This window comes from Esox lucius, chromosome 8 (genome assembly GCF_011004845.1).
Source record: "Esox lucius isolate fEsoLuc1 chromosome 8, fEsoLuc1.pri, whole genome shotgun sequence".
Classification (NCBI taxonomy): domain Eukaryota; kingdom Metazoa; phylum Chordata; class Actinopteri; order Esociformes; family Esocidae; genus Esox; species Esox lucius.
Genome location: NC_047576.1, coordinates 14,677,089 through 14,703,332, shown reverse-complemented (window position 1 = coordinate 14,703,332; position 26,244 = coordinate 14,677,089). Strand labels below are relative to the sequence as shown.

At 39.9% G+C, this 26,244-nt stretch overlaps 2 protein-coding genes across 5 annotated transcripts in view; one reads left to right on the top strand and one right to left on the bottom strand.

The window, feature by feature from the left end:
- Window positions 1-148: 148 nt before the first annotated feature.
- Window positions 149-11,043, bottom strand: LOC105011640 (tyrosine-protein kinase ZAP-70). Of its 4 annotated transcripts, none has more exons than XM_010871834.4 (14): window positions 10,937-11,043; window positions 10,638-10,710; window positions 4,353-4,831; window positions 4,121-4,281; window positions 3,893-4,031; window positions 3,722-3,800; window positions 3,601-3,623; window positions 3,482-3,521; window positions 3,168-3,378; window positions 2,743-2,949; window positions 2,386-2,578; window positions 1,482-1,622; window positions 1,243-1,355; window positions 149-1,121 (listed from the first exon to the last, which is right to left on the bottom strand). In XM_010871834.4, exons 3-14 carry the CDS (start codon window positions 4,755-4,757, stop codon window positions 1,004-1,006), a joined length of 1,830 nt encoding a protein of 609 aa, XP_010870136.1. In that variant the 5' UTR covers window positions 4,758-4,831; window positions 10,638-10,710; window positions 10,937-11,043; the 3' UTR covers window positions 149-1,003. The 4 variants fall into 4 exon arrangements, with proteins under 4 accessions (XP_010870136.1, XP_019904735.1, XP_010870138.1 ...); XM_020049176.2 differs by having other exon boundaries at window positions 10,638-10,707; XM_010871836.4 differs by lacking the exon at window positions 10,638-10,710 and having other exon boundaries at window positions 4,353-4,826.
- A 6,076-nt stretch (window positions 11,044-17,119) lies between these two features.
- Window positions 17,120-26,244, top strand: part of adamts10 (ADAM metallopeptidase with thrombospondin type 1 motif, 10) — a 45,073-nt gene continuing 35,948 nt past the window's right edge. The window contains exons 1-2 of the mRNA XM_013134896.4: window positions 17,120-17,441; window positions 24,885-25,220. Of these exons, the coding sequence (XP_012990350.2) occupies window positions 25,115-25,220 (106 nt within the window). The 5' untranslated portion in view covers window positions 17,120-17,441; window positions 24,885-25,114. The remainder of the gene's footprint in view (window positions 17,442-24,884; window positions 25,221-26,244) is intronic.

Here is a 26,244-nt window from a genome sequence, read left to right as displayed (position 1 = left end):
AATCGACGCAAAACTATGCTGTAGATATAGCTTTTCTTTTTTATTCTTGTCCTTTCATTAGATCATAAATCGTTTTTAAGGGGTAACCAGATGTTTTACGATAAGTTATAGTGAAACATATAAATTTTACTGTTTATTTTGACAGTTCTTTGCTAAACTAAATTTTACGAGAAAATATGACTTGTTTCATTGACACCATCCCAGCTGCGTCTGCTCGCTTAACACTCCGGGCTGAAGCTCGGGTTTGGTGACACCCCTGTTGGTGAGGCCTATTCTCATCAGGCCAGGGGTTCGCAAAATGTTCAATTAAAGTTGATTTAAAAGTACAAATAAATAAAATATAATTCTTAAAAAAATAACAAGCAAGTGTTTTATTTAACTTTGTTTTACTGAGAGATTTCATCACCAGAAATAGGTGTGATCTATCACACTCGAAATATTTTACCCAACTCCAAAATATATATTTTGAACAATTCCTGCACACACAACTTGAAACACAAATTGTATTAATTGGCAAAGGCTGAAATTGGACAGTTATCCTTTAAGTAAATGTATTTTTTCCTCATCCATTTACTGTACCCTCCATAGTTAGAGTACTTGGTATAGATACATCAGGTTATATTAATGCATTGGGTTTAAGGAATATCCATAGAGCTGAAGATCTTCAACAGAAACACAAGTCACACTTTGCCCTAAATGAATTACAATTACACTTGCAAAAATGCAAACTTTAAATGTACCATTGCACTATTTCTTTGGGGCATTTATTTCTAAACAAATCAAAACATCAGATGATGCAGTCTTGAGCTACCTTTCACAACAAGAGTGTCTTCACATGAATGACTGATTACAAACTCACTCTGCATTAATAAGGCTTGTTTAGCTGTTTACAGTAGATGCCTGTTGTTGAAGCTGTCTACTGTTGCCAAGTCCACAATAAGCTCTTTGTCTTTCTCAATGATGCATTAAAATGTGTGGGGACAGAGTGTCTCTTGTCCCTGTTCTACTTAAGAGGCTCAGCAATGTCTGCAGTCCCCTCTGGCAATGTTTTGTTCGATATGGAGTAATGAAAGGCTCGCATGCGCTCCTCCACCTTCACAAAGCCTGGCCGGTCCTCATGTCTGAGAAGAGAAATGTCAGACATTTTAGACTTGATGGATTAAAGTCATCAGTGTGGCCTAGTAGCCTCCTTCCAATCCCATTTTGTGAAAAAATGAAATTAATCTCTAGTTTCACACTAACTTGTATGTCCAGCAGTCTTTCATCAAGGCGTACATTCTGTCTGGACATCCAGGTGGACATTCCATTCGATTCCCATTGGCAATGAAACTGATCACCTCTGGGCCTTTCATTTTCTGAGTGCATTTGGGACACAAGATAATTTATTTATGGAGAACACAACAGATTTCAATATTAGACACTTATCATAGTATAAACATGTTTGTGATGTAAAGATTATGCTGTTGCTGTACAGATGGCACCTTGTATGGTTTTCCTCCATAAGAAAAGGCTTCCCACATGGTGATACCAAAGCTCCAGACATCACTCTTGCTGGAGAACTTGTGGAAGTTCATGCATTCTGGAGCATACCACTTCAGTGGCCATTTTCCTGCTGTGCGTGCCTGTACTCGAGCACATACATGTATACTGTATCACTTGAATAGTGCTTCAAGAAAATCAGCAGTTAACTATATTTTACAAACCATTTGAAATATCCTTTCACTAGAAGGATATTTGCAGACAAATCAATGGTTTGGGTGAATAAACAACCAGTTTTAGCCCTTTAAAACATAACAGTGCATCCCTGTCTACAAACGACCTGCTGCACACCTGAACCTCATTTTGCTTAGGATTGGGATTAACGGTGATATGCTATTAATAATAATAAATTGCATTTCTAACACACTTTCATTATTAAAGAATAACCTCAATGGACATAACAAAATAATAAAACATTTGTGTCACGATAGACGACTGGACTCAGGAAATAGGATTCAAAACCAAAGCTCACAAAGTCTAGAAAAGTGGAACAAAAACAAAGGTGAGTACAAGACTCTGGAAACTGGGTTAAACTTCGGATAAGTGTAAGTCTTCTACAGACAAACAACTTTAAGACCTTACAATGAGTGCTAGGTGACTGAGGCCATGAGTAGGGTGCTCCCTAATTGGGAGCAGGTGCAGTTCATAGTTAGGTGACAGTGAACGTGGCGACATAGCAATGGAGTGAGACGGTGAGGACTGGGAACCCGTGCTGGTGGCTGTGTGGATATCACAGTATGTATTTTTAGACCTGTTGAGACCACTTCATGAAACCTGATCGTTTGAATGGTCATGTGACTCCTTCTTTTAACATTATAGCACATGGTACATGCAAGGGACCCCTACCTTGTAATAGCTGTCATCAGCACCCAAAGCCTTAGACAGACCGAAGTCACTGATCTTGGCGAACTGTTGGTTGACCAGCAGTACATTACGAGCTGCCAGGTCTCTGTGCACAAAGTTCTTCTCCTCCAAGTACTTCATTCCCATAGACACCTGGTGCATCAATCCGACTATGTTCTCCATTGTGACGGTGTCTCTGTGGGGAAAACAAACACAGTGAAACGTTCCGACACTCTTGATCTGTTGAAAACCAGTATAATAACACCGTTCTTACATTCAGTGGGAAGAATTGACTGCTTACCCACTTGCCCTAAAAGAGTGACGAACCACATGAAATTTACTACACAGCCTTATCCTTACTTTTTGGTTGAGAGGAACTTGTTGAGCGGTCCAGCAGCAGCCATCTCCATCACCAGCATTAGGCTCTCGGCCTCGCAGAGCCCCAGCATGCGGACAATGTAAGGGTTACTCAGTTGATGCATGATCTCTGCCTCCCTCATCATTTCCTCCTTCACCAGTTTCTCGTTCTCACTCTTCAGCACCTTGATAGCCACGTCAGTATGACCCCTAGAACCATAGAGGAATTAGGTGTGGTGAAATTAGAAAAACAGAAAAAGGGTAATGCATACAGTGCTACCCTCATTGTACAATTCTTTGTGTGTGTATATTTTCTATCAGTATGTTACCTTGATGTATTGCATAATATTTGAGAAAAAGTTTTGAGTGAGGACCCATCAGACTCTTTAGATTGATTTAAAAAAGCATCTCTTGCTACCCTCGCTCACTTTTGTGTTTTGAAGACTCCTTTCTTGACACAACCAAAGTTGCCAGAGCCGAGCTCCACCTCATCAATCATTAACTGGTCCCGATTGATGAAGAACTTCTTCAGGTCATTGGGGTCATGGTAGGGGTTGGCAAATTCATTGCAGTCCATGGGCAGCATTTGCCGCTCTGTTGGGGGTGAGGCGGTCACTTCCTTGGAACCACCCAGAGGGACTGTAAGAAAAGGTTTAACCTTAGTGGAGCATGGAACATCTTTAATGCAGATGGATTGTTACTGGTGGATATCTTGTGTTTGTGTGTAATGTTGTTGACTAACCTCCAGGTGGCGGTGTGTATCCATTTGTTCTCTGTCGTCTCTGAAATAAATGTACTGTACTCAGGGCTGTGAATGAAGCATCTAACATGGAGAGATTTTAAAATGTTCTTGATACTTACCCCTGATGGCAAAACAGGTGTTTCTGGAAATATATGTGAAAAGGGGGAAATTAATTTAATTGTATGAGGTACACATTTAGTCAAAATAAACTACGAAAATTAACACATCTTGGTGCATTACGTTTGGTGGTGTTGTTCACACATGGTTCTCTCAAAACTGTCACTAGTCCATCAGGCTTCATCTTCAGATACTCAACCAGCTGCAGTGTTGAAGAGGGAGAGAGTGGCAGTGAAAGGTAAGTTGTCAGACAATTGGAACAAAATCTATATTCATGAATATAGGACAGCCTACCTGCCACACAGTGTCGAATTTGGTTCCTTCTGGCATAGAGTATTTCCCTGATTTGTCATGTAGGATCTGATAGTGGTAAGCTGTTTTCCCATACATCAAAGAGAGGGCAAAGGTGCCAGACTCTTCTCTGTCTCTAATTCTAATGAACAAAAACACAAATCAAGGCGTTTTGTGTGTGTTTTTGGAACCGTTGGGTGGTGTTGAACTAAAATGTGTTTTGTGACTCACAGGAACTTTCCATCTGGCTGTGCCCCGGAATAGAGCCGCCTTTCCCCCTCCTGGCGAGGGATCTTGCCATGGTACCAAGTCATCTTCTCATGTGCGGTGGTGGCGATAAGCTTCTCCAGCTGTGGAGCCTGGCTGATGACGGCCTGCTCCATGGCCTCCCCCTAAACACAGAAACAAAATTAGATGGGCAACTACATCAAATGAAATGAAATCCATTTCAGCCGACCCTCACCTCCAAGTTCCAGGCCTGTCGTACATACTCTCTCAGCATGTTTTCTCGCAGGTTATCAAAGACACCTGCTTTAATGGGGACATCTGGGGAGCGGAGACACGGCTTCCTCAGAGTGCATACCAGGCCGTCGGGGTCTTTACTGTAGAACTCACAAAGCTCCGCTGGACCACAATGGGACTTGCCACCAGCGATACAATAGGTGCCGATGAGCTGTTTCTCCACAGAGTAGTGGTGGAATTCCACATTCCACACCACAGAGAGGACATAGCCGCCCAGGCTGCGCAGGCACTGGCGGAGCAGGAACAGCCCGTCAGCCATGCCCGCCAGCTTCAGGTACTCCTCGGCATCCGAACGACTGATGCTGCCATAGTAAAAAGGCAGATCTGCTGCCGGGTCTGTTGTCATGTCTGGGTCTCCTCAGGCAGTAGGAGGGAAGACTCCTCAGTTGGACAAGTTGGCGCTGGCTGGTGGCACCTGTTCTAAGGATGTAACCACATAAAACATTACTCTTCCATACTTACCAATAAGGGACAAGGGAAGGGTGGTAGATGACCAAAATACCACAGCTAAGGGACCTTTCTTATGTTCAGTGTAATAAAGTGAGGCTGGATATAGCCCTTAGCTCTGGGGTATTGGCCCTCTCAGGTGCCTATTTGCAAACTGGTTGACAACATAATTTGAATAGATAAAAATTTAACATTCAAACGTGTGATATTCTTTTACAGCTTTTAGCCAATAAGCATGCAGGACCCAAATGACAGTTTTTAATATGGAAAAAGTATTACTTTATATACTACAGGACAAAATTAACTTTTTCTTAATTCCAATGTTAGATAATATAATGTTAAACTGAAATTCCAATGTTAGATAATATAATGTAAAACAGAAATTCCCAAGTCAATATTAAAGGAAATATAGAGTATATTTATTGTAAATTTGTAGACAAAATGTCGAAAGTCTGAATATTTAAAAAAATACTTTGGTGTCCAAGCTCTATTTTTCCTTATATATTGAATTGGGAATTTCATATTTAATATTTACAGTGAGTATGAGTGTGCAAGCTCTTGAAACAATAAACATTAAACTGGAATTAAACTAAAATGTATAAATTTGAAAAATTAAAAGATTAAGAAAAATTAAGAAATAACAGTAAATAAAAATGTGCATTTATATACTACACTAGAGAGAAAAGAAATCACTAACTCAGCAACGTTCATATCTTGAAGGAATATCTCAAATGCCTCAATTACACATGACTTCTGGAAATGCCACAGAACATAAAGAATATGGTGTGAGATAAAGAACTGAGAATCATAACCAAACACTTTTGGTTATTAAAACCAAACAAAACATTCAGCATACAAAAGAGTGTAGTCCAAACACTTTAACCACACATTATTTGTTAGGTTTTTAGGTGGCATGAATTAACATATTGCACATTTCATTAACCCAACCATTTTTTTGCTATGATTCAACTTATATTCTTAATAATCATCTAAAACCTACTTGGGGTGAAAGTGCAATATTTCAAAATGTATCCATTGTTCCTCCTTTGTGAATTTAATTTAGCGTGATCTGTACTGTAAAAGATGGAGTCAGAGTGAAATGAAACAAAACATGACCTGGTGGAATATCACACAACTAGGTCAATTGGCAACCGGTCAGTAACATGATTGGGTATTAAGAGATCATTCCAGAGACGATGGGCCTGTCAGAAGTGAGGATGGAGAGGGGTTCAACACTATGAGAAAGACTACTCAGACAAATAGTGCAACAATTTTAGTTAATAACCTTTCTCAACCTAAAATTGCAAAGAGTTTGAGGATCTCATTATCTATGGTACTTAATATCATTAAAAGATATAGAAAATCTAGAGAAATCTCTATATGCAAGGGACAAGGCCGAAAACCAATATTGGATGGCTATGATCTTCGGGCCCTCAGACAGCACTGCATTCAAAACAGACATGATTCTGTAGTGGAAATCACTGCATGGACTCAGGAATACTTCCCGAAAACCATTGTCTGTGTACACAGTACACCGCTGCAACCACAAACACAAGTTAAAACTCTACCATGCAAATAAGAAACCATATATAAACAAGGTCCAGAACTACCGCTGCCCTCTCTGGGCCTGAGCTCATTTAAGATGGACTGAGGCAAAGTGGAAAACTATGGTCTGACCAATCAAAATGTGAAATAATTTTTTGGAATGATGGATGCAGTGTTCTTCAGAATAAATATGAGATGGACCATCTGGCTTGTTATCAGCACACAAATCAAAAGCCAACATCTGTGATGGTATGGGGGTGTCTTAGAGCACATGGCATGGGTGACTTGCACATCTGTGAAGGCACCATTAATGCTGAACAACAAATACAGGTTTTGGAGCAACATATGCTGCCATCCAGACAAAGCCTTTTCCAGGGAAGGCCTTGCTTTTTCAGCAAGATATTGCCAAACCAGATTCTGCACATATTACAACAAAATGGCTCCATAGTTAAAGATTCTGTGGCGCATTATGAAATGAAAAATATGACAAAGGAAACCCCAAACTGCAGTTGAAATCCTATATCAAGCAAGAATGGGAAAATATTTCACTTTCAAAACTACAGCAATTGGCCTCCTCAGTTCCCAAACATTTGTAGAGTATTGTTAAAAGAAAAGGTGATGCAACATTGAAGTAAACTTGCCTGTCCCAACGTGTTGCTGACATCAAGTTCAAAATGAGCATGTATTTTTCCAAATACAATAACATTTCTCAGTTTCAACATTTGATATGTTGTCTTTGAACTATTTTCAGTTACATATAGGGATACATGATTTGCACGTCACTGCATTCGGTTTTTCTTTTTTTTATGTAGCATCCCAACTTCTTTGGAAACAGGGTTCTACAAAACACTTTAGATTTCTATCGTAAGTTCTATAGTATTACATTTTTTGTAGTTTTTTTGTCTGATTAAATGTTTTCAAATGTTTGATGATTAACCTTCAGCCATTATCATAACTCGCATTAAGCCGCCATCTGATAGAAGACTGATGTGTTGTGTGGTTGGGCTGTTCAGTGTGCAGTTAATGAGAGAGACATTATTCATGTTTCTCTGCACCAGAACAGACTGGCGTTAAGCACAGCCACAACAGGAAGCTAACACCCACCCCCAACCTCCTTCTCCAAACTTCTCTTAGATTCTCACTCGAACGTTGAACAGGTGCTGCTGTTACTTGAATGTTCCCTGAGCTTTTTAACACCCTAGTGTTACATTTCCATGAAGATAAAGGAAACAGACATCATTTTTAGATAAACAAAACAACAGATTAAATGCCCCCAATGTGTGCTTTTAACTGACTATCAGAACATTTTCAAAGAAAACTAAATATAGAACACAGGCTTACTTGTTGTCAGTGCTGTCAGGAGATTTTTTTTATAAATAAGTGGAAAAAGCCTGGTGGTGGGCAAGACACAGATGGGCAAAACACTAACAGTATACTGTTATGTAAACACACAGAAAACACTAACAGTATTGTGATGTAAATTCACAGAAAACAATAAGTATACTGTGATGTAAACACACAGAAAACACTAACAGTATTGTGATGTAAACTCACAGAAAACAATAAGTATACTGTGATGGAAACACACAGAAAACACTAACAGTATTGTGATGTAAACTCACAGAAAACACTAACAGTATTGTGATGTAAACTCACAGAAAACAATAAGTATACTGTGATGTAAACACACAGAAAACACTAACAGGATACTATGAACAGAAGCATCAATAAAATGAGATTGGTAAACAAAATAAACGTAGGCTTAGAATTAGTTAACATAGTGATACTTTGATATGAGTTTTCTATTTGCTGTCTTTACATAACTTTCCGCTTACTTTAATCCAACACCTATATTTTGGAAAATGAAAGCAGAAAAATGTTCCAATCTGTTGGTGTGAGTCATATGTCAAGGTGGTTTTCCTTATTTTGGTTTTTAGTTTTACAGCTCATGTTGAATATTTTCATTATAAAATGTTATGTTTTCTTTCAGAGAGGTTTTGGCCTGTTAGGTGAAATTATTCTTTGAGGTAGTGTATATCAACCAGATGAAGGTCAGAACTGCCTCCTAACTAAGGAAGTGTCTATGCTCAAAAGCATAGTGTTATATAACCACAGTTTCCTGGATCAACCTGCGACAGACTGCCCACATCCATGTCGGACACACAGACTGACAGATCCACAGAGATCCGAAATGTGCCACAACACATATAGATCCCACCATGGCCTGAGAACTTCAAACCCCCCCCACTCACCGCAGTAAAGCTACAGTGGTACGAAGTTTTATACTTGCAAACACTTTTTGCTGGTCATATTGATGCTTTAGTGATGAATTGTTTCTCCCATAGTTTCATCCCGGCACTATATAAACTGGATTGAACAGATAACATTTTGAATAACAGAATAAAGCACTTCAAAAATAAACATTAAGTTAATGTTAAGCATTAAACAAATCTCCCACATTTTATTTAGCATTTCCCTCAGTTAACGAGTGAAGACAATGACAAAACCATCAATGTCTCAACACAATCTCAACAAAAATGTATACATTTTTTGGGTGTTAATACATTTTTTAGGTCTTACATTTAAAGTTAGAAATAAAATAAAATACTGCAACAGATTCATAACATTTTAGTCACAGTATCTGTAAATATGCTGTGCTTTTCATTTATCCCAAATTGCTCGTGTTGCTTTTCTTCCAGCTCAACTAGTTGGTAAAATACGTTGTGAAGAAAACCATATATTTTCTTTTAAATTATTTCTGAATGTGGAACTGCTTCCAGCACTATTCCCAATACACTTTCACAAACATTACCCATACCATATTCAAATATTAGTTACATTCCAGTAATGTTATTGTTTTCCCACAAGACATTAGGCCCACATCAAAACCAGCTGGTAGTCTATACTACCCTCTGATAGGCACTGTGATCTCAGAATGTTATTCTGCCCAGAAGTTGGTTGGGGTTTCTTCATCTGTATTCTTCTGACAGAAATGTTCTATTTTTCATTATAAAATTAAAAACCATTATACATGTAAGGTTTTTCATAATTTTTTTAAAAACCTTACATGTAATTCTCTGTATTTTATCAAACACACACTGTATACTGGATACGAGACCTCTTCAAAGTCTACAACTGTTGAGACCAGTGTGAAATGTTGAACACATCCACTAGTTAGCTAAACCTGTTTTTTTACAATAGATGATGGACCGTACTGTTGCTACACTGACATACTGAAATGTATATTCGTAATGCGTTCCAGTATGTCATGAATGGTTTGGAGGGTGTGTGTACATAGTTTGGGCAATGAAAATCTCAAATCTGAAACATTTTGTTGGAAATTATTTTAAGGGACTTGTAGGGAATGTCTGTAAATAGAAGGGAAACATTTTTAACATTTGTAGATATCACCTCTGTCTATTAATGGAATGTATACTGTATATTCATGTTTTCAATACGGCAATGCTGTTCTTGGTACTTAATGTATCAAAATGGCCTTTGTCTTAATAACACCCGCACAGGGTTTGATGAAACAAACATGGGACTACAAACATCTACGCAACATAAAGATGTTATTTTTTCCGGTAAATAAAAAAACAATTGTTTATTTCAAATCGAGCTGTTTGAATTCAATTTAGTTTTCCTACTATTTCATGCAGCCCACAGAATGCTTGACGGGCTGGTTATGCAAGAGTGACTTTTCTTTCAGCCATATTTAGGCAGTTAAGCTTAACCCAAAGATATAAGGATTTATTTTTTTACACCTTACTCTCTAACTCACTCTAAAGTGTCTCAGTGACCTGGGATGTGACAAATCTATAACTGGCGTATATATAGAAATACAATGAACAAGTCAGCCACACATCTTCAGGTCACAACTTAGACAATCAGGTTCAAACCAAGGCCCCACGCCAACAGACAGATCAAGTTGCTTCTTATAGATAACCCACTGTACTGCATTTTCTGGATGACATTATGTTCGTAACGTGTAACTGAACTTTAAAATAAAAAGGCAGCCTCTTATTTTCATACAGCTTGATACCACATACGTGGTTTTGTATTATTGATGTGCCAACAAGCCACCAAATCTAAAAATTAAATGAATAGTTAAAAGAAGGTTACACGCAATAAACAACAGACATGGAACATTTGGGTGTTTTAGCTTGATTCATAACCCATTCAGTCTTTCTATTTCTATACATAATGAAAACAGGAATTTATATATAATATTTACTTTTGAAGTCACAGTAGATGTCTTTGACGCACTGCGGTTATCCGATTTTGCCATTGTTAAAGCATATTCTCTGCTAATGGAAACATTAGTGTTCAAGAAACTGATCATAAGAGAACAATCCATGAATATTAATAAATAAACTAACAGTTTTTTTATGAACATATATTAATATACATTAACACTAAAATATTGTATTGGCTGGTATTTTTCAAATGCGATAATTTCCTAAATGCAGCCTTAACTAAATTCTTATTCCTATTACTAGAAAAAAACTAGCTTTTTAAAATATATGTACTCACCACACACTATTTCACTGGAACTGAGGAGAAAAGTCAGAGAGCGTAATAGGTTGGCATGAGAGGGAGAGAACTGCTCAGAGTATCTCGATATGTTGATCTGAGGAGGCGACCAAGAAGAGCACAGTTGAGTGAGGGTTCAGGAAAACCATGTGGGTTGACTGATACAGCTTTGGAATCCTCAGTCACTAACCTACTGCCTAACCTCAGCTATATGACACATTTTCCATACTAATTTTTTGTGAAGTTTTTCCACCATGACATATGTCACAATTCTAATCTTTATAACAATCCTATAGAGTCTCCCAAGTCTTCTTTACGCCATCCACATGTGAACCATGGCCTACCAGTGGTAAGGCTATGATGTGCGTTTTAATGTTGGACGAGGCGATAAATATTAACATTTCAGCATTACGTTTTCAGATATAGATATATATGTCTTGGTTAGCCACGTCCAAACAGGGCCGCTCCAGGCCTATTCTCAAAATGAACTACAGAGGGCAGTCTGGATTAAATATTGAGATCGGCCTATACAAACGTATTTAAGGATGCATTCCAGGATTTCCTAAGACTGGTTGTGAAAGTGATGCTATCGAGCGAAAACAGGTCTCCAGAAATTATGCATTAGGTCGTGTATGTGCCAATATGTGCCAATGGAGTACCTGATGATTAAGTGCAGACCTTTTTACTTGCCTCAGGAGTTTACATCTATTCTTCTTACTGCAACCTACATACCATCGGATGCTAATGCTAAACTAGCAATGGAAGAGCTGCGGGTTGCAGTTAGCAAGCAGCAAACTGCCCAGCCGGATGGTGCCTTTATTGTAGCAGGCGATTTCAATCACTCAAATTTGAAAACTGTTTTTCCCAAATCCCATCAAAATGTCTTCTGCACCACCAGAGGCGACAATACACGGGACCAGGTGTACACAAACATTCCAGAGGCCTACAAACCATTCACCTCCCCCACCTGGGTCAATCTGACCACGAGTTAAACAGGTTCTACGCTCGCTTCGACAGGGAAAACAAAGAACCAGGCATTAATGCTGAACTCCCCTCGGATGTCCACCTCCACAGACTGTCCATCGCAGATGTCCTGTGTGCACTGAGCAGGGTGAATGCACGTAAGGCCGCTGGTCCTGATGGCGTCCCCGGGCGCGTACTCAGAGCATATGCTAGGTAGCTGGCCGAGGTCTTCACTGATATTTTCAACCTGTCGCTAGCCCAGGTGGTAGTCCCCAAGTGCTTCAAGACAGCAACCATTGTGCCAGTGCCAAAGCAATCAACTGCGTCTAGCCTGAATGACTTTCGACCTGTCGCATTCACTCCCATGATCATGAAGTACTTCGAAAGACTAGTTCTGGCCCTCCTTAAGTCCTACCTCCCCCCAACACTGCATCCCTACCAGTTTGCCTACCAGTCAAACAGGTATACTGGGAATGCCATCTCCACGGCTTTACACTCTATCCTGACCCACCTGGACAAAACCAACACCTATGTGAGAATGCTATTCATAAACTTTAGCTTAGCATTCAACACGGTCATCCCCACTAGGCTGGTCAACAAACTCCATGACCTGGGGATCAGCTTCCCTCTCTGCAACTGGACATTTGACTTCCTAACCAACAGACCCCAGTCTGTCAGGTTAGATAACTTCGCCTCCTCCACCCTAATCCTGAACACTGGTGTTCCACAAGGCTGTGTGCTGAGCCCCCTCATGTACTCCCTCTTCACCCACGACTGCGTTCCTGTACACAGTTCCAACATCATCGTCAAGTTTGCAGACAACATCACGGTGGTAGGCCTGATCTGTGACAATGATGAGTCAGCCAAAAGAGAGGATGTCAAGTGACTGGCGGCATGGTGCGCTGACAACAACCTGGCCCTCAATGCAAAGAAAACCAGGGAGCTAATTGTGTATTACAAGAAATCTAAAGGCTGGAGTCACGCCCCAGTTCTCATCGATGGCACTAAGGTGGTGCGTGTGTTCAGCTTCAAATTCCTGGGTGTCCACATCTCCGAGGACCTCTCCTGGACTCTCAACACCTCAGCCCTGGTCGAAAAGGCACGGCAGCGCCTGTACTTCTTGAGGAGGCTGAAGAATGCCCACCTGTCTGCCAAAATCCTTGTGAACTTCTACTGCTGCACAATCAAGAGCATTTTGACTAACTGCGCCACATTGTGGTTTGGTGGTTGCTCTGTACCCGACTAAAAAGCCCTGCAATGGGTGGTAAAAACCGCCCAGCACATCACGGGTACCCAGCTCCCAGCCATTGTAGACCTCCTGCGCAGTGTCGGCACAAGGCGCACAAAATCACCAGGGACCCTTCACATCCATGCCACAAACTGTTTGCCCTCCAACCATCAGGCAGGTGGTACAGATCTCTCCGTTCTCGCACCAGCAGGCTCAGGAACTGTTTCTTTCCATCTGATGTAACCCTGCTGAACTCTGTGACTCCCCAAACACTAACTATACACCCCCTCTGCACTCTGGTTATTCCTACACCCCATCTGCAATTCCTGCATTTCATTTGTACATGCCGACCTGCACCTTAACCTTGCACCTTAACCCTGCCCTCACTGCACATTGCACATTTAGAACTGCCACTGTACTTGCATTTTCAGTTGTTACACACACGTCTACCTCGGGAACCTCATTGCTGCTATCCCTGCATTTCAGTTACACATGCTACACTACTCCTTCAATTTGCCTTGATTGAAAATTCAGAATGCCATGATAATTGCCGCAACTATTTATCTCACTTGTACATACATTATACTTAATACCTATACATTTTCTGTCAATTTGTAATTTTTCCACTGCACATTTAATTAAAATCGCCATATGTAATGCATTTGAATTAATTGCACACCTATACATTCCACTTGTATATATGTACTTAAACTTGTAAATTTGTCTGCACTCCTCTATTTGCACTTCTGTTTAGCTGCAAACTGTATTTCATTGTACTGTACTTGTACTGTTCAATGACAATAAGTTGAATCTAATCTAATGTAATCAAAACCAGAATTTCATGGATAACTGAGATATGAAAGTGTCTTATATGTAGAAATTCTATATAAAAATTATACATCAATATATAAACCACATATTACACATTTAGCCCAGAGGTATACATTTGTTTTGCCTAAGTCCCGGCATGCATCATTAATGTGACCGTGAGGTAGTTGCCTCACCTGGCTATATTAAGAAAAATTAATTAAATTATATACATTTAATTTTACTCACTGAGATGGGAATACATTTCATTTGTACACTCACCTGAAGGATTATTAGGAACACCTGTTCAATTTCTCATTAATGCAATTATCTAATCAACCAAACACATGGCAGTTGCTTCAATGCATTTAGGGGTGTGGTCCTGGTCAAGACAATCTCCTGAACTCCAAACTGAATGTCAGAATGGGAAAGAAAGGTGATTTAAGCAATTTTGAGCATGGCATCGTTGTTGGTGCCAGACGGGCCGGTCTGAGTATTTCACAATCTGCTCAGTTACTGGGATTTTCACGCACAACCATTTCTAGGGTTTACAAAGAATGGTGTGAAAGGGGAAAAACATCCAGTATGTGGCAGTCCTGTGGGCGAAAATGCCTTGTTGATGCTAGAGGTCAGAGGAGAATGGGCTGACTGATTCAAGCTGATAGAAGAGCAACTTTGACTGAAATAACCACTTGTTACAACCGAGGTATGCAGCAAAGCATTTGTGAAGCCACAACACACACAACATTGAGGCGGATGGGCTACAATAGCAGAAGACCCCACCGGGCACCATCTCCACTACAAATAGGAAAAAGAGGCTACAATTTGCAGTTGAAGACTGGAAGAATGTTGCCTGGTCTGATGAGTCTTGATTTCGGTTGAGACATTCAGATGGTAGAGTCAGAATTTGGCGTAAACAGAATGAGAACATGGATCCATCATGCCTTGTTACCACTGTGCAGGGGGGTGGTGGTGGTGTAATGGTGTGGGGGATGTTTTCTAGGCACACTTTAGTGCCAATTGGGCATTGTTTAAATGCCACGGCCTACCTGAACATTGTTTCTGACCATGTCCATCCCTTTATGACCAGCATGTACCCATCCTCTGATGGCTACTTCCAGCAGGATAATGCACCATGTCACAAAGCTTGAATCATTTCAAATTGGTTTCTTGACCATGACAATGAGTTCACTGTACTGAAATGGCCCCCAGTCACCAGATCTCAACCCAATAAAACATCTTTGGGATGTGGTGGAACGGGAGCTTGGTGCCTTGGATGTGCACCCCACAAATCTCCATCAACTGCAAGATGCTTTCTTATCAATATGGGCCAACATTTCTAAAGAATGCTTTCAGCACCTTGTTGAATCAATGCCACGAATTAAGGCAGTTCTGAAGGCGAAAGGGGGTCAAACACAGTATTAGTATGGTGTTCCTTATAATCCTATAGGTGAGTGTATATCCATGCCATTACAATCACTGTTTGCACATGAGCAACAACACTGAGGCTATCTCCATGTTGATGTAGTCATTTACAGGACCCTTGAATGATGCAGAGGCAAAGTCACTGCCTCACAGTTAGCAGTGTCATTGCAACATCAGGATTTGAATCATGCTTGCAGATTTGCCCTGGGGTTCTGTGGAGGGCTGTGCAATTGACCAGCACTGTTCAGTTTAGGGTTTTACTAATTGAATATGGTTACCTTGCTTGATTGTGCTTTACCAATTTATTGTTAGTAAAGCACAATCAAGGTAGAACACCGGAGAGTACTTTCTGGTGCGTAATGATTACGGTATAAACTGCATGAAAAATGGGAAGACAATATTTTGCTCTACAGGCAAACACAATCTCTCTACTTTTCTACTTTTCAAGTGTACTTGAAAAGTAGATGATCCAAGCAAACAACAGGCTAATTAGTAAAAACTTCACTAAGGACAAATAACATTCAATAATATGGTAAGGAACTTACTTGGGCATACATTATTATTTTTTATTGTATGTAATGAGGTAAATCAGTAATGACTCATTTTCAATAATGACCTGGCTAAAGGTATTCAATTGCAAAAGGACAACATAACATGAGCAACAACATGAATAATATAATACATATTGTATAACCTGTATATACAGTTTTATACTGTATATACGTACACATATAAACACTATGTACAAGGGAATAAATAATAAATATGAATTACACTAAATACATTAAGATAGTGTCACAGGCATGAAGTTAGATAAGGGAGTTACTGGCAGTAAGAACTTTATTATCCATATACAAAGAGAATCAATCAAACCTTGAGGAACATCCATAGATACCACCAGAGAGCGACCCTCTGATTTGACCATTATAGTCAGATAAGATTTCAAACCATACTAGAACGTCCTCAGAGAACCCTTGGTTGCCTGAGACTTTTATTTGAGGATGTGATGCTTAGAGTGATGCATACTGTAATACACAAGAATATTATTATAGAAACTGCCTACGGGTTTATAAAAACTGTGAAGTCTAGATAAGTGCCAATGCAAGGTAGTATTAAGTTAGTTAGCTGTATATCTTTTATAGCACCAGACCAGTGCAGAACGGTTCGTTAGATCGAATCCCTGAGTCCTTCTGCCTGTGAGCAAGGCAGTTAAGACAATTGTTAACAGTAAGCAATAACGCTGTCTGTAAATGGAAAGTGTTCTCAGTAAATTAAGCTGATAAAAAAAAAAATATATACGCTACTTTAAACATGCCTGAATTGTTATTGAACAACGTAATTGCAGGAACAACAATTTTGCTGCGTTTGGCTAATTGATACATTATTGCTGAATTAATAATTGATAAACGTAATTGATAATCCTTGTTTTTTAAAAAGGATTTAAGTAAATGGAATTGAAGCAATCACTTGAAGGGCTATTTTTGGTCTTGAGTCATTGTGCAGCTTCTGGACGTAATAGCTACAAAAAACGCAAACATTAGTGGAATGGGCCGTTACATGATATCATACACATACACAACTTTAAAGGACTCTAGGCAACACAGCATTGCCAACTCCGGAACGCAATAAATCAATAAATCAAATCTACTTTATACAACTCCTTTTACTCCTTTGTCATTAAGTGCTTTTAAAAGATACCTTGATGAGTAAGTTAGGGCGGAGTCAGGACTACTCGCATAAAATATGTGGATGGAAACGTGGTTAATGGCACAGTACAAGCTTTCACAGACGATATAAGGACAAAAGCAGAGTCAGATACGATGTATATCCACGCATATGGTGTGTACAGACGATGCCATTACTATTTTCACTTCCTGGTCTAGCGCCCAACCGAAGAGGGATCGAGCGCGAATACATACACTACGCGTTTCTGTGGCAGTGGAGCCTGGGAGCAGGAGAGATCTACTTTGCTCAATACAGATCTAACTTTTACAGACAACTAATACGTATCGGAGAACAGGAGAAAGACATCGGAAACCCTTAGAAGCCAGCTTAGTGAACTAGCACAAGGGGAAGGAAAAGGTAGGTAGCTGACTGGAACATCCATTAAACGTTTAAAACTCAGCTTTCAAAAACACTGGTGTGCAATTTTCTCAATATTATGTGAGCATAGTCCATTCTGTGAAAATGCCTCACATCTTCCTTATAACTCTTTCATATCTACCGTTTGAGCTATTTAAAGTATTTTTTGCACAAACTGAAATGTGATTTAATCTATGGTATTATCCGATAGACCGCAAACTGCAGTGATTTTTTGGAATTCAGTAAATAGCGGTATTTTCGGTTGTATCTTACCAGCATTGTTTCAGGGTATTTCGTTTTGAGGTTATAATGGCACAACTGTCATGGATCCGTACACTTCTACATCAACTAAAACCTTTCTACTAAGACGTTTAGTTGTAACTGAATTCATGGGTTGTGGGCGATGAGGGACGGTGTTTAGTAGATGCCAGGGAGGCAGCAGCAGGTAGTGTCAGATTGCGCATGCATGCCTATAGTTGTAGGCGGATTTCTGCCTGGTGGGAGCGTTACTGCGGACAGGATTTGCCAGGACTTTTGCAAGGAGGGTTAGAGGAGATAGAAAATGTCATGTGCTTGGGTGATAGATGATAGATTGTCTTTATGTCCGTTTGTTGCATGCACACGCAAATACGCGCTTGCAGAGACCTTAAACACAATTCTGCCTTAGTTAAAGGCCCAGTGTAGTCAAAAAGCAGATTTTCATGTTTTGATGTCGAAATAAGAGATGTAAAAAACGACAATAAAGATATTTTATATACAATCCATTTAAAGTATTCTTTGTATGTATATTTCACACTATGTTGAACAGTGATGTAGTGGAAAAAAAAGTGGTATAAACTCTTGGCAATCGTGTTAAGATGAACAGTCATCGATATAAAGCACATTTTATTACATTTTTAAACAGTATTACTTGATGTCTTGTCATGCAGGTTTATTAATAAAGAAGGCCTGGCCATAGCAGTAACCTTTTTTGTGGTCTGGTTAGCTACTACTGTAGCTAGCTAGCTAGCCACCTGAGTTAAATATCAGCAACTATTTTATTTACCATTTGACCAGCCATTTTCTGAGAGTCAGTTTAGGTGCATTTTCTTTTTCTACCACAGACACAGGATAGTTCATGCATGTTAAAAAATGCTTATGTTAGGCATCTCTGTTTATAGCATATTGAATTAGGTTGTTGACAACGTAGTTGCGCTGACATCTGTCTGAGTTGTGAACAAGGGTGGGTGGAGTTGGCTGTTTGATATAGTGGTGAATGAATGCACTGCTTCTAAGGCTACACCAGCATGCGCACTGAGTTTGTGATAATGACAAGCACGTTTTACTTATGTTTCCAAACGTTCGCAAAGAGGCTGTGTGGATTACAATTTAGATGAATAAAATTATCTTCGGAATGCAACAAAAAGTGGGTAAACGATAATTAACTAAATGAAAAGGTAATTAAATGCTGTTTCAAATAAAAAGTTGTGTGAATGGTGTCTACTCTCCAGTACAGCCCTAATATTGAGTTAAAAATCTTAGTATACATAATGGTCATGCCATCATCACCCATAATCTAACAGCTAAAAACTATTTTTGAAACAACAGCCAATGTCTAGCTTTGGTACAAACTCATACAAATGGGATGTAGCATTTAGCAGTCACTTTTAAACCTGAAAATAATAGTTTCTAAATGAGTGTTTGTTTTGTAAATAATTTCCATAGATTTCCATAGATTTATAGTTGCATAAATAGAAGCTGCATATATTTTAATAAAATATGGGTTACTACATCGTGGGCCTATTACGTAATCAACTTGATCTTAATAAAATAAATATAAATTTTGTTGGCGTCCTTTTTCTATCCCCCAGGGTTTTTGTTTCATTGACATCTTTTACAAGTCTGTAGATGAATAACTTCATATATGGAAATCTATGGAGAGCACTAGATATATCTTCCTGTTTGTTTCCCAACACACTCATGGTTAGACTGAGTAAAAAATGTCACATGCTTCATGGACAACAGGTGTATATACTATCAATTACTTCAAACAGGGCTGTGGTATGTGGTATATAAATTATTTACAAAACAAACACTCAGCAGCCACTTCATCAGGTACACCAATCTAGTAGGCTACTGGGTCGCACCCAGTTAGCCTCCAGAACAGCTTGAATTCTCTGGGGCATGGATTTTACGAGGCGGATTCACTTTGTGTTTCCCACAAGTTGGATTTACAGTTGAGTGAAATGGGGAGCATTGTGGGCGATTAGACATCGTGTTAGGCTGATGCCAGTGAGGGAGCAGCAGGTAGTGTCAGGTTATGCTTGCATGCCTATAGTTGTAGGTGGGCTTCTGCTGGGTGAGCGCATTGTCCTTGCTTGAGTTGGATATGAAATTAGGCACACCCATCTAGTACCAGATACGACCAGTTAGCCAACAGAATTATTAGGGGCATAGATTCTACCCGGTATCAGAGTTGCTGGTACATGCTGACACGATGCAGTCATGCAGTTACTGCAGATTTAACAACGGTACATTCATGCCACATACAGTGTGTCCCGTCTGATCACAAATATTCTCTACTGGTATGTGGTCTGGGTACTGTACAGGCTAGTCAAGTAAACTGAACTTGCTGTCATGTTCCTGGACCTCTTCTGAAACATTACATGCTTTGTGACACACTGTCATTCTGGATGTATCCATGTGAGGATGGTGAAGGGTGAATGTTGCCATGAAGTTATGTACCTGGTCAGCAACAATTTTCAGAGACATTGCAGCATTCAAAAGTTGCTCAGTTCGTGTCAAGGTACCTAACCTGTACCAGAAAATATTCCCTACATCGTTACACCACCGCCATCAGACCGCAACTGTACTCTTTACCTCAGGTAGGATAGTTCCTTTGATTCATGCTGCTTACGCCAAATCCTGAACGCCATCTGTATGAAGTAACGGACTGGAATTTGTTGGACCAGGCAATGTGTTTCCACTTCTCTATTTTGTTGGTAATCATGTGTTTAATGGAGCTGCTTTTACATGTGTTTACCTAATAATTGCGGAACCTGGTGTTTTTGTGTGCTGGGGTAGCCTAACTGTGATAATGACCAACGAATATGTGTCCTGAGATGCTGTTCTGCATGCCACTGTTACACTGCACCTGTTTGTGGCCTGTCTGTTAACCTTCACAAATCTTGCCATTATCTTGCCTTTGGGTAACTGGAAACAGTGTGAACATAACACTCTCAAAGTTCTTTAGGTCACTTTTCTTGCCCATGCTAAGGTTCAGTCAAACTGTAACTGAATGTCTCGTTGCCTATCTGCCTGCTTTACAGTGGAAACAATGGCCCATGACTCACTGTCTGTAGGAACAATACGTATTTGTACCTCATAGACTAGCTACTGAGTTTATGTAGGACTGATTTAAACTAAATGCACAAAATGATTTATTTGATTTTATGTAGTGATTATATAACATTTAAAAAACATCTAAGACATCATGGGGCTTTAAGAAACACAACAAGTCCCTTTAACCAGTTACATTGCAAAGTGAATGTATACCTGGTACACATAGCCCACACATTACTTTTCAATGCTGAATGCCTGGCTCATCCAGGTTTAACCAGCTCTGGTCAGTGTTTTATCTCAATGTGAGGTTCCTAGTTGTGTCTCAGTTGACTGATGCGTATAGATACATCTGTACTATTTTTTTGTCTGGGTGTGGGTAGTATAACAAATGTAAAACTCAAGAGCTTAAAGTTTAAACTGCCTGTGTTCTCCTCAATGCATTCTACTTAAGTGACTGACTCATTGAGGCTAAGCCAGCTGTCAGAATATATTTTCGTAGTGTTGGTACACCGCCGTAGTTTTATTTTGACAAACAAAATGTAAATGTAAATTAGCAAGTAAATGTAAATTGTTGGCCATCATTTTTTGAGGTAGCGTGCAACTCTTTTGCGCGCTTTCCTAACAGATATACCCTGTACCTGAGATGACTTTGTAAGTCAAAGGATGTTTCCAGTAGGTGATAAGTAGCAGAGATATTTAATAAAGGGAGCCTGACGCAAACTGATTGATTCATAAAGTTGTAATCATACTCCCTTTTCAATTAATATCCGTTTAGCAGCCCGTAAGCACATTTAGCGGTAGGAAAATTCATGAAAACTCATGCTAACTCAGTAACAGCTAGTTAGCTAGTTTTTGGTATTACATGTATATTTAACATTATGTGTTGACCTGGAATGTGTTGAACGCTATGTGTGCTCCACTGGTTATCAACCCTATTCACTTTTGTTAATGTTATGTTGAACTGGCTGGGTCAGCTATATTGTGAGCATGCTACTCTGCATAGGCTAACTGTCAAATGTATGAAATTCAGCCTCATTGGTCTAGAGAACACTATAGCTATGGAACACCGTTTCATTTGGGTCTTTGTAGAAAAACACAATTGGACATGTAAAATAAGCTTCTATTCTGACATGTCGAATAATAAAAAACTTATTATAGAAATGTTGTGTGCCATTAACGGTGGGATAGATTATGTTAGCCTTTGCTCAAGCCTGAAAACATTGTAACTACACTCATTGTCGATATTGATAGGATTCACTTGAATCAGTATGACTAGAGTCACTTATTGTTCTGTTAACATTGAGTCCATGAAAATAACTAATATCTAACAAACTAAACCAGCAAGTTAGCCAACTATCTAGCCGTCATTGCAATTGTGAATACAAAATTGAATTTCCATATTGATGTAAATGTTATTTAAATTGTAGTCCGAATACGCCTAATTTTCACAGATTATTGTCTGTTTGACAAGCCCAGTTAGTTGTCTTATGTTCCCACTTTTCATCTCCTGATTGTTTGGGAGAAATTGAACGAGGAATACCTCTGCTAATTACAGATTGTTTAGACTGGGTTTCCTCTTTGTATTCTCCTATATTATTTATATCACCTAGTCTGTTATTTATTGAGGAAGGCTTAATGTGGAGTTTTCTTTTGTAAGACAGGTCCAAGGTAGTAACTGCTGTCAGGTTGGTAGTTGTATCAAATGTACTTACTGTTTACAGTATAGTAAAAAAGTCACACTCTTCCTGATCACTCAGAAATGACAAATGAAAAAATGAAGACTGAAGAATGAGTCAGACTAATATCAGAAACAAAAGACAGAGGAGCACAGTGAGGGTGGTTAGCTGACCAGGCGACACATAGCATCTGTGTTTCTCAGAGTGCCTTTACATTAAGCCAGTCATATGGGTTTGATTATTGTACTCCATTCTGCCTGTCTGGACGCTTCCTGGTAGGGTCATTGTAGATTGGTCAAAACAGTATTTTCACTGCCTTTTCCAATTTAAGAGATATGTTAAAAAGCTCCAGAGTACATTATGGTTTTGTCCCACCATGAAATTGCAAATCCCTGTCCACGTTTCTCCTACTGGTTTTCACAAATAGGTCTACCTTCTTATCTTGCTTGACCAAATTGTAATTATGAAGCTCATTGTAATTCCTGACCTCGCCATGGTCACTATTTAACATTAACATTGTTGAGAGGTGGGCTGCTCATCCAGAGAAAATAGGAACACAGTAATTACATTATTATGATTGTACTGGCCAAATGGCAGAACATCGGCATTTTTTTCAGAAAGGAAACATTTTAAAAACAGTCCATGAAAGACAAATTACAAAATCACTTTAGGACAATGTTAAAAATTTCCTTTCAACCACATTTTTGTTGTGATTCTTAATTGAGCAATGATTTAGTCAGTCTGAAGAAAACCTGAAGATAGTCAGTAAAACTTTTATGCAGCCTTGTTTAAATACAAAGGCAAACATGGGGGGTCTGATTATGTTGGCTTTGTTAAAAAATAACAAGATGAGAAAGAGTTTTAATGAAAACCATTTGATATGAATCTTGCTGAAAGTCTAATAACCCCACAATAAAATGAGACTCCAACAAGAAGTAATGAAAATAAGGAAGAGTTTGGCCAAGCAGGAAATGACTGAAAAAAAGCCTGGAGGGAGGGGCAGAGGGGAGAAGAGCGAATATTTGGGAGTGAGGGGGGGCTGTGCAGATGAAGAGAGGAGAGGGGCTTACAGTTGCTCTACATTTGAGGGAAGTGGGAACACAAAGCCCCTTCAGTGATTCAGGTCCTCAAATGGTATTGAAACATGAACTTATGCACTGCTGCAATGTGAGCCAGGTAAACCTGTCCCACTCAACTTACTGTGTTAGCTACAGTATGTCCAAGGCTTGTGATCCAGGGACTGAGATTGAAATCCTTATTTATAGTATGATTGCATGCCTACACAATTTTAATTAGATTTGGACTTCATTACCGGTTTTGCAAGGGTTAAGAACCCAAATACCTTGTTAACGGTTCAGGCATTAACTCTTGAATGGGTAAGGTCAAGGCTGTCTTTCCTAGCTAGACTAAGTGGCACACTCATTCTGCAGGCCCTCTTTTGGTCCCTTGATCTTTCCACTCTCTTTTATTTTTATTTCTTTGTCAGGAGGCAACTTGTTCCTTCACTCTTGTGGCCAAATAACTTCCCATCTGCTTCCGATTACCTTTGCCTTCAGTTGGTTTGTCGCCAGCCATCTGGGCTTGTGTGGCGTTTCTGCTCTCACTTCTCCACCCAGGCACAGAGAGAGAGAGAGAGAGAGAGAGAGAGAGAGAGAGAGAAAGGAGGTGGGAATGAAGGAGGGAAGGATAAGGCAGAGTGGAAAGCATTGTTGCTTCAAATGACCTATGTTTTATTAAGGAGCCCTCCTTAATAAAATGTTTTAACCAGGTCCCTCAAAGAATTTCTGGGCAAAATATTTGTACTTATAAGAAAAAGAATGGACATAACGCAACAAAACACAAAAAAGTATAAATATAAAATAATGGAAAAACCCAGCACGCTTTCTCCACCCCATGTTCCCCTTTTCCAAGTTATTGCCAAAAAGTGCAAAATGTTCCTGTAAATAGAACTCTCCCATAACAGGGCTTTCATCTCTTTACTGTTGTCATATAATAATAACCAGTATTTCAAAGGCTGATGGCCTGTTCTTGTTGTGTGTCTGCATCCTCCCTGTGATGTGGTCCGGTTTCATGAGGCCCACAGTGAGTGTGGAAGCAATCCACTGTTTCTCTGAAATTGGGTAATTTTCCTCCACAGCCAGTGGCATAACACCCAATTGCAGTCTGTCGGAGCCTAGGCAGCATCTTCTCTAACTCATTTCCAGTTAGCCAATGACTAAAAGACACATTTGGTGCCCCAGGTAGAGACCCTCTTATCCTGGTTGTCTGTTTGTCAGCCAGTGTTTTCCTGGTTTGAATCATTAGTTCAAAGACATAGCAGGATGTGGTTGTTTTATGGGGCACTAGATACATACTGGGTATATTTGTGTTGTTAGAGGGGGAGCGGGGAGTCGGGGGGGATTTAATGCCCCCCAACCCACTACTTCACTGTGTTTCTCTTCCACAGGGAGGCCGTAGTACATCATAGACCAGGCTGCTGCTGCTGTACTCGGGGACAGGCTCTCCCTCGGACCCTGGGCTCTACCAGAAAGACAGAAGCAGAGAGGCTGTCCAGGTCCGTGGTGCTGCCATGGCCTGTGAGGTCGCTGTGTCCCACTGGTGAGGAGGGTCATCAGAGGACAGGAGACATGGTGGGACAGAGGCTTGGAGACTGCACTGAAGCTTTCTGTAGTAACCATGGAAACAGTATGGAGGAACCTGGCCTGCATTGTTGTCATCATCGTCATGGTTGCCACCAGGGTTGCAGAAAGTCGGACAGCTGAGAATTTCACAGAGTCACAAGGTGAGCACTGATCAGGCCGACTGCTTTTCTCTCCAAAGTTCGACTTAAACGGAAATGTTTAACTGTGCCAATGTTTGTCATGAATACACAGTCTGGTTGCATTATTATTAATATCATATTAATTGGGTAGTTGGTATTATTCCCTCTCCTGAACTGTGAAAGTGGTTCAACATTTCCAGTCCCGGTCCATCTCTCAGACGGTCCTACAGAGGCCCAGTGAGCAGCTCCATTCAGTGGGAAGGGCCTCCTCTGAGCTGAGCCACACTCCATGGCAGTGGTTCTGCTGAGCCTGAACCGTTCCCTCACAAATCAACTCCAGAGACAGACAGCCACGTGCCCTCCCCCTCAGCTCTTCTCAGCCAGACCAATCCCCTTTAGGCTTGGACATAAATACCCAGAGTGTCCATGACTTGTCATTCAGAACAAGGCACTGATTGTGTATTTCCTATGCTTAACCTCTGCACCCTGCGCAGTCATCTGTTTCCAATAGTCTGCCACACTGCTTCCTTAAGCAAAGCTCTGGAAGGACACTTCTAACCCCAACATTAAAACCATTTCCACTGATAATGGATGGTAATCGTTTGTATGAGTTATCATTAGTCACATGTAGGTCGAAGTGGTCTGGTATAATTCCTTACAGCTCCACTATTAGATCCCTCCATACTAGTCATGTCACCCCCAATGAATATTGACTCCTGGTCAAGTGGAACATGTAATCCCACTGTGAATGGTAACCCTTTTTAGTTATTCCAGATTAAGACTTTTAACGAAAAACAGGGAATGATAAAATGGGAAATTTGCTGAGGTCCTGAAATCTGCCTATATATCCAGTCACAATTCTTGACAGGCAGTTGAGTATATTTGGCTAAAGTCTGTTTATTTAAAGGAAAACGGGGCAACTATGCAGACATTCCATAGTTAGAGAATTGTGCTTTTTCAACATTTTCGAAGATCTACCTATTTCCTAGAAATTCAGGAACAATGAGGTAAGACATTGTGTGTGGCGTAAAGCCATTTAGTTCAG

Coding starts and splice junctions, on each gene's coding strand:
- LOC105011640 (XM_010871834.4), bottom strand. CDS start 4,757: ATGACAACAGACCCGGCAGCAGATCTGCCTTTTTACTATGGCAGCATC. Junction 2,579..2,742: donor AAGTTCCTCTCAACCAAAAA/GTAAGGATAAGG, acceptor TTTTCCCCACAG/AGACACCGTCACAATGGAGA. Junction 1,623..2,385: donor CTGATGACAGCTATTACAAG/GTAGGGGTCCCT, acceptor GCTCGAGTACAG/GCACGCACAGCAGGAAAATG.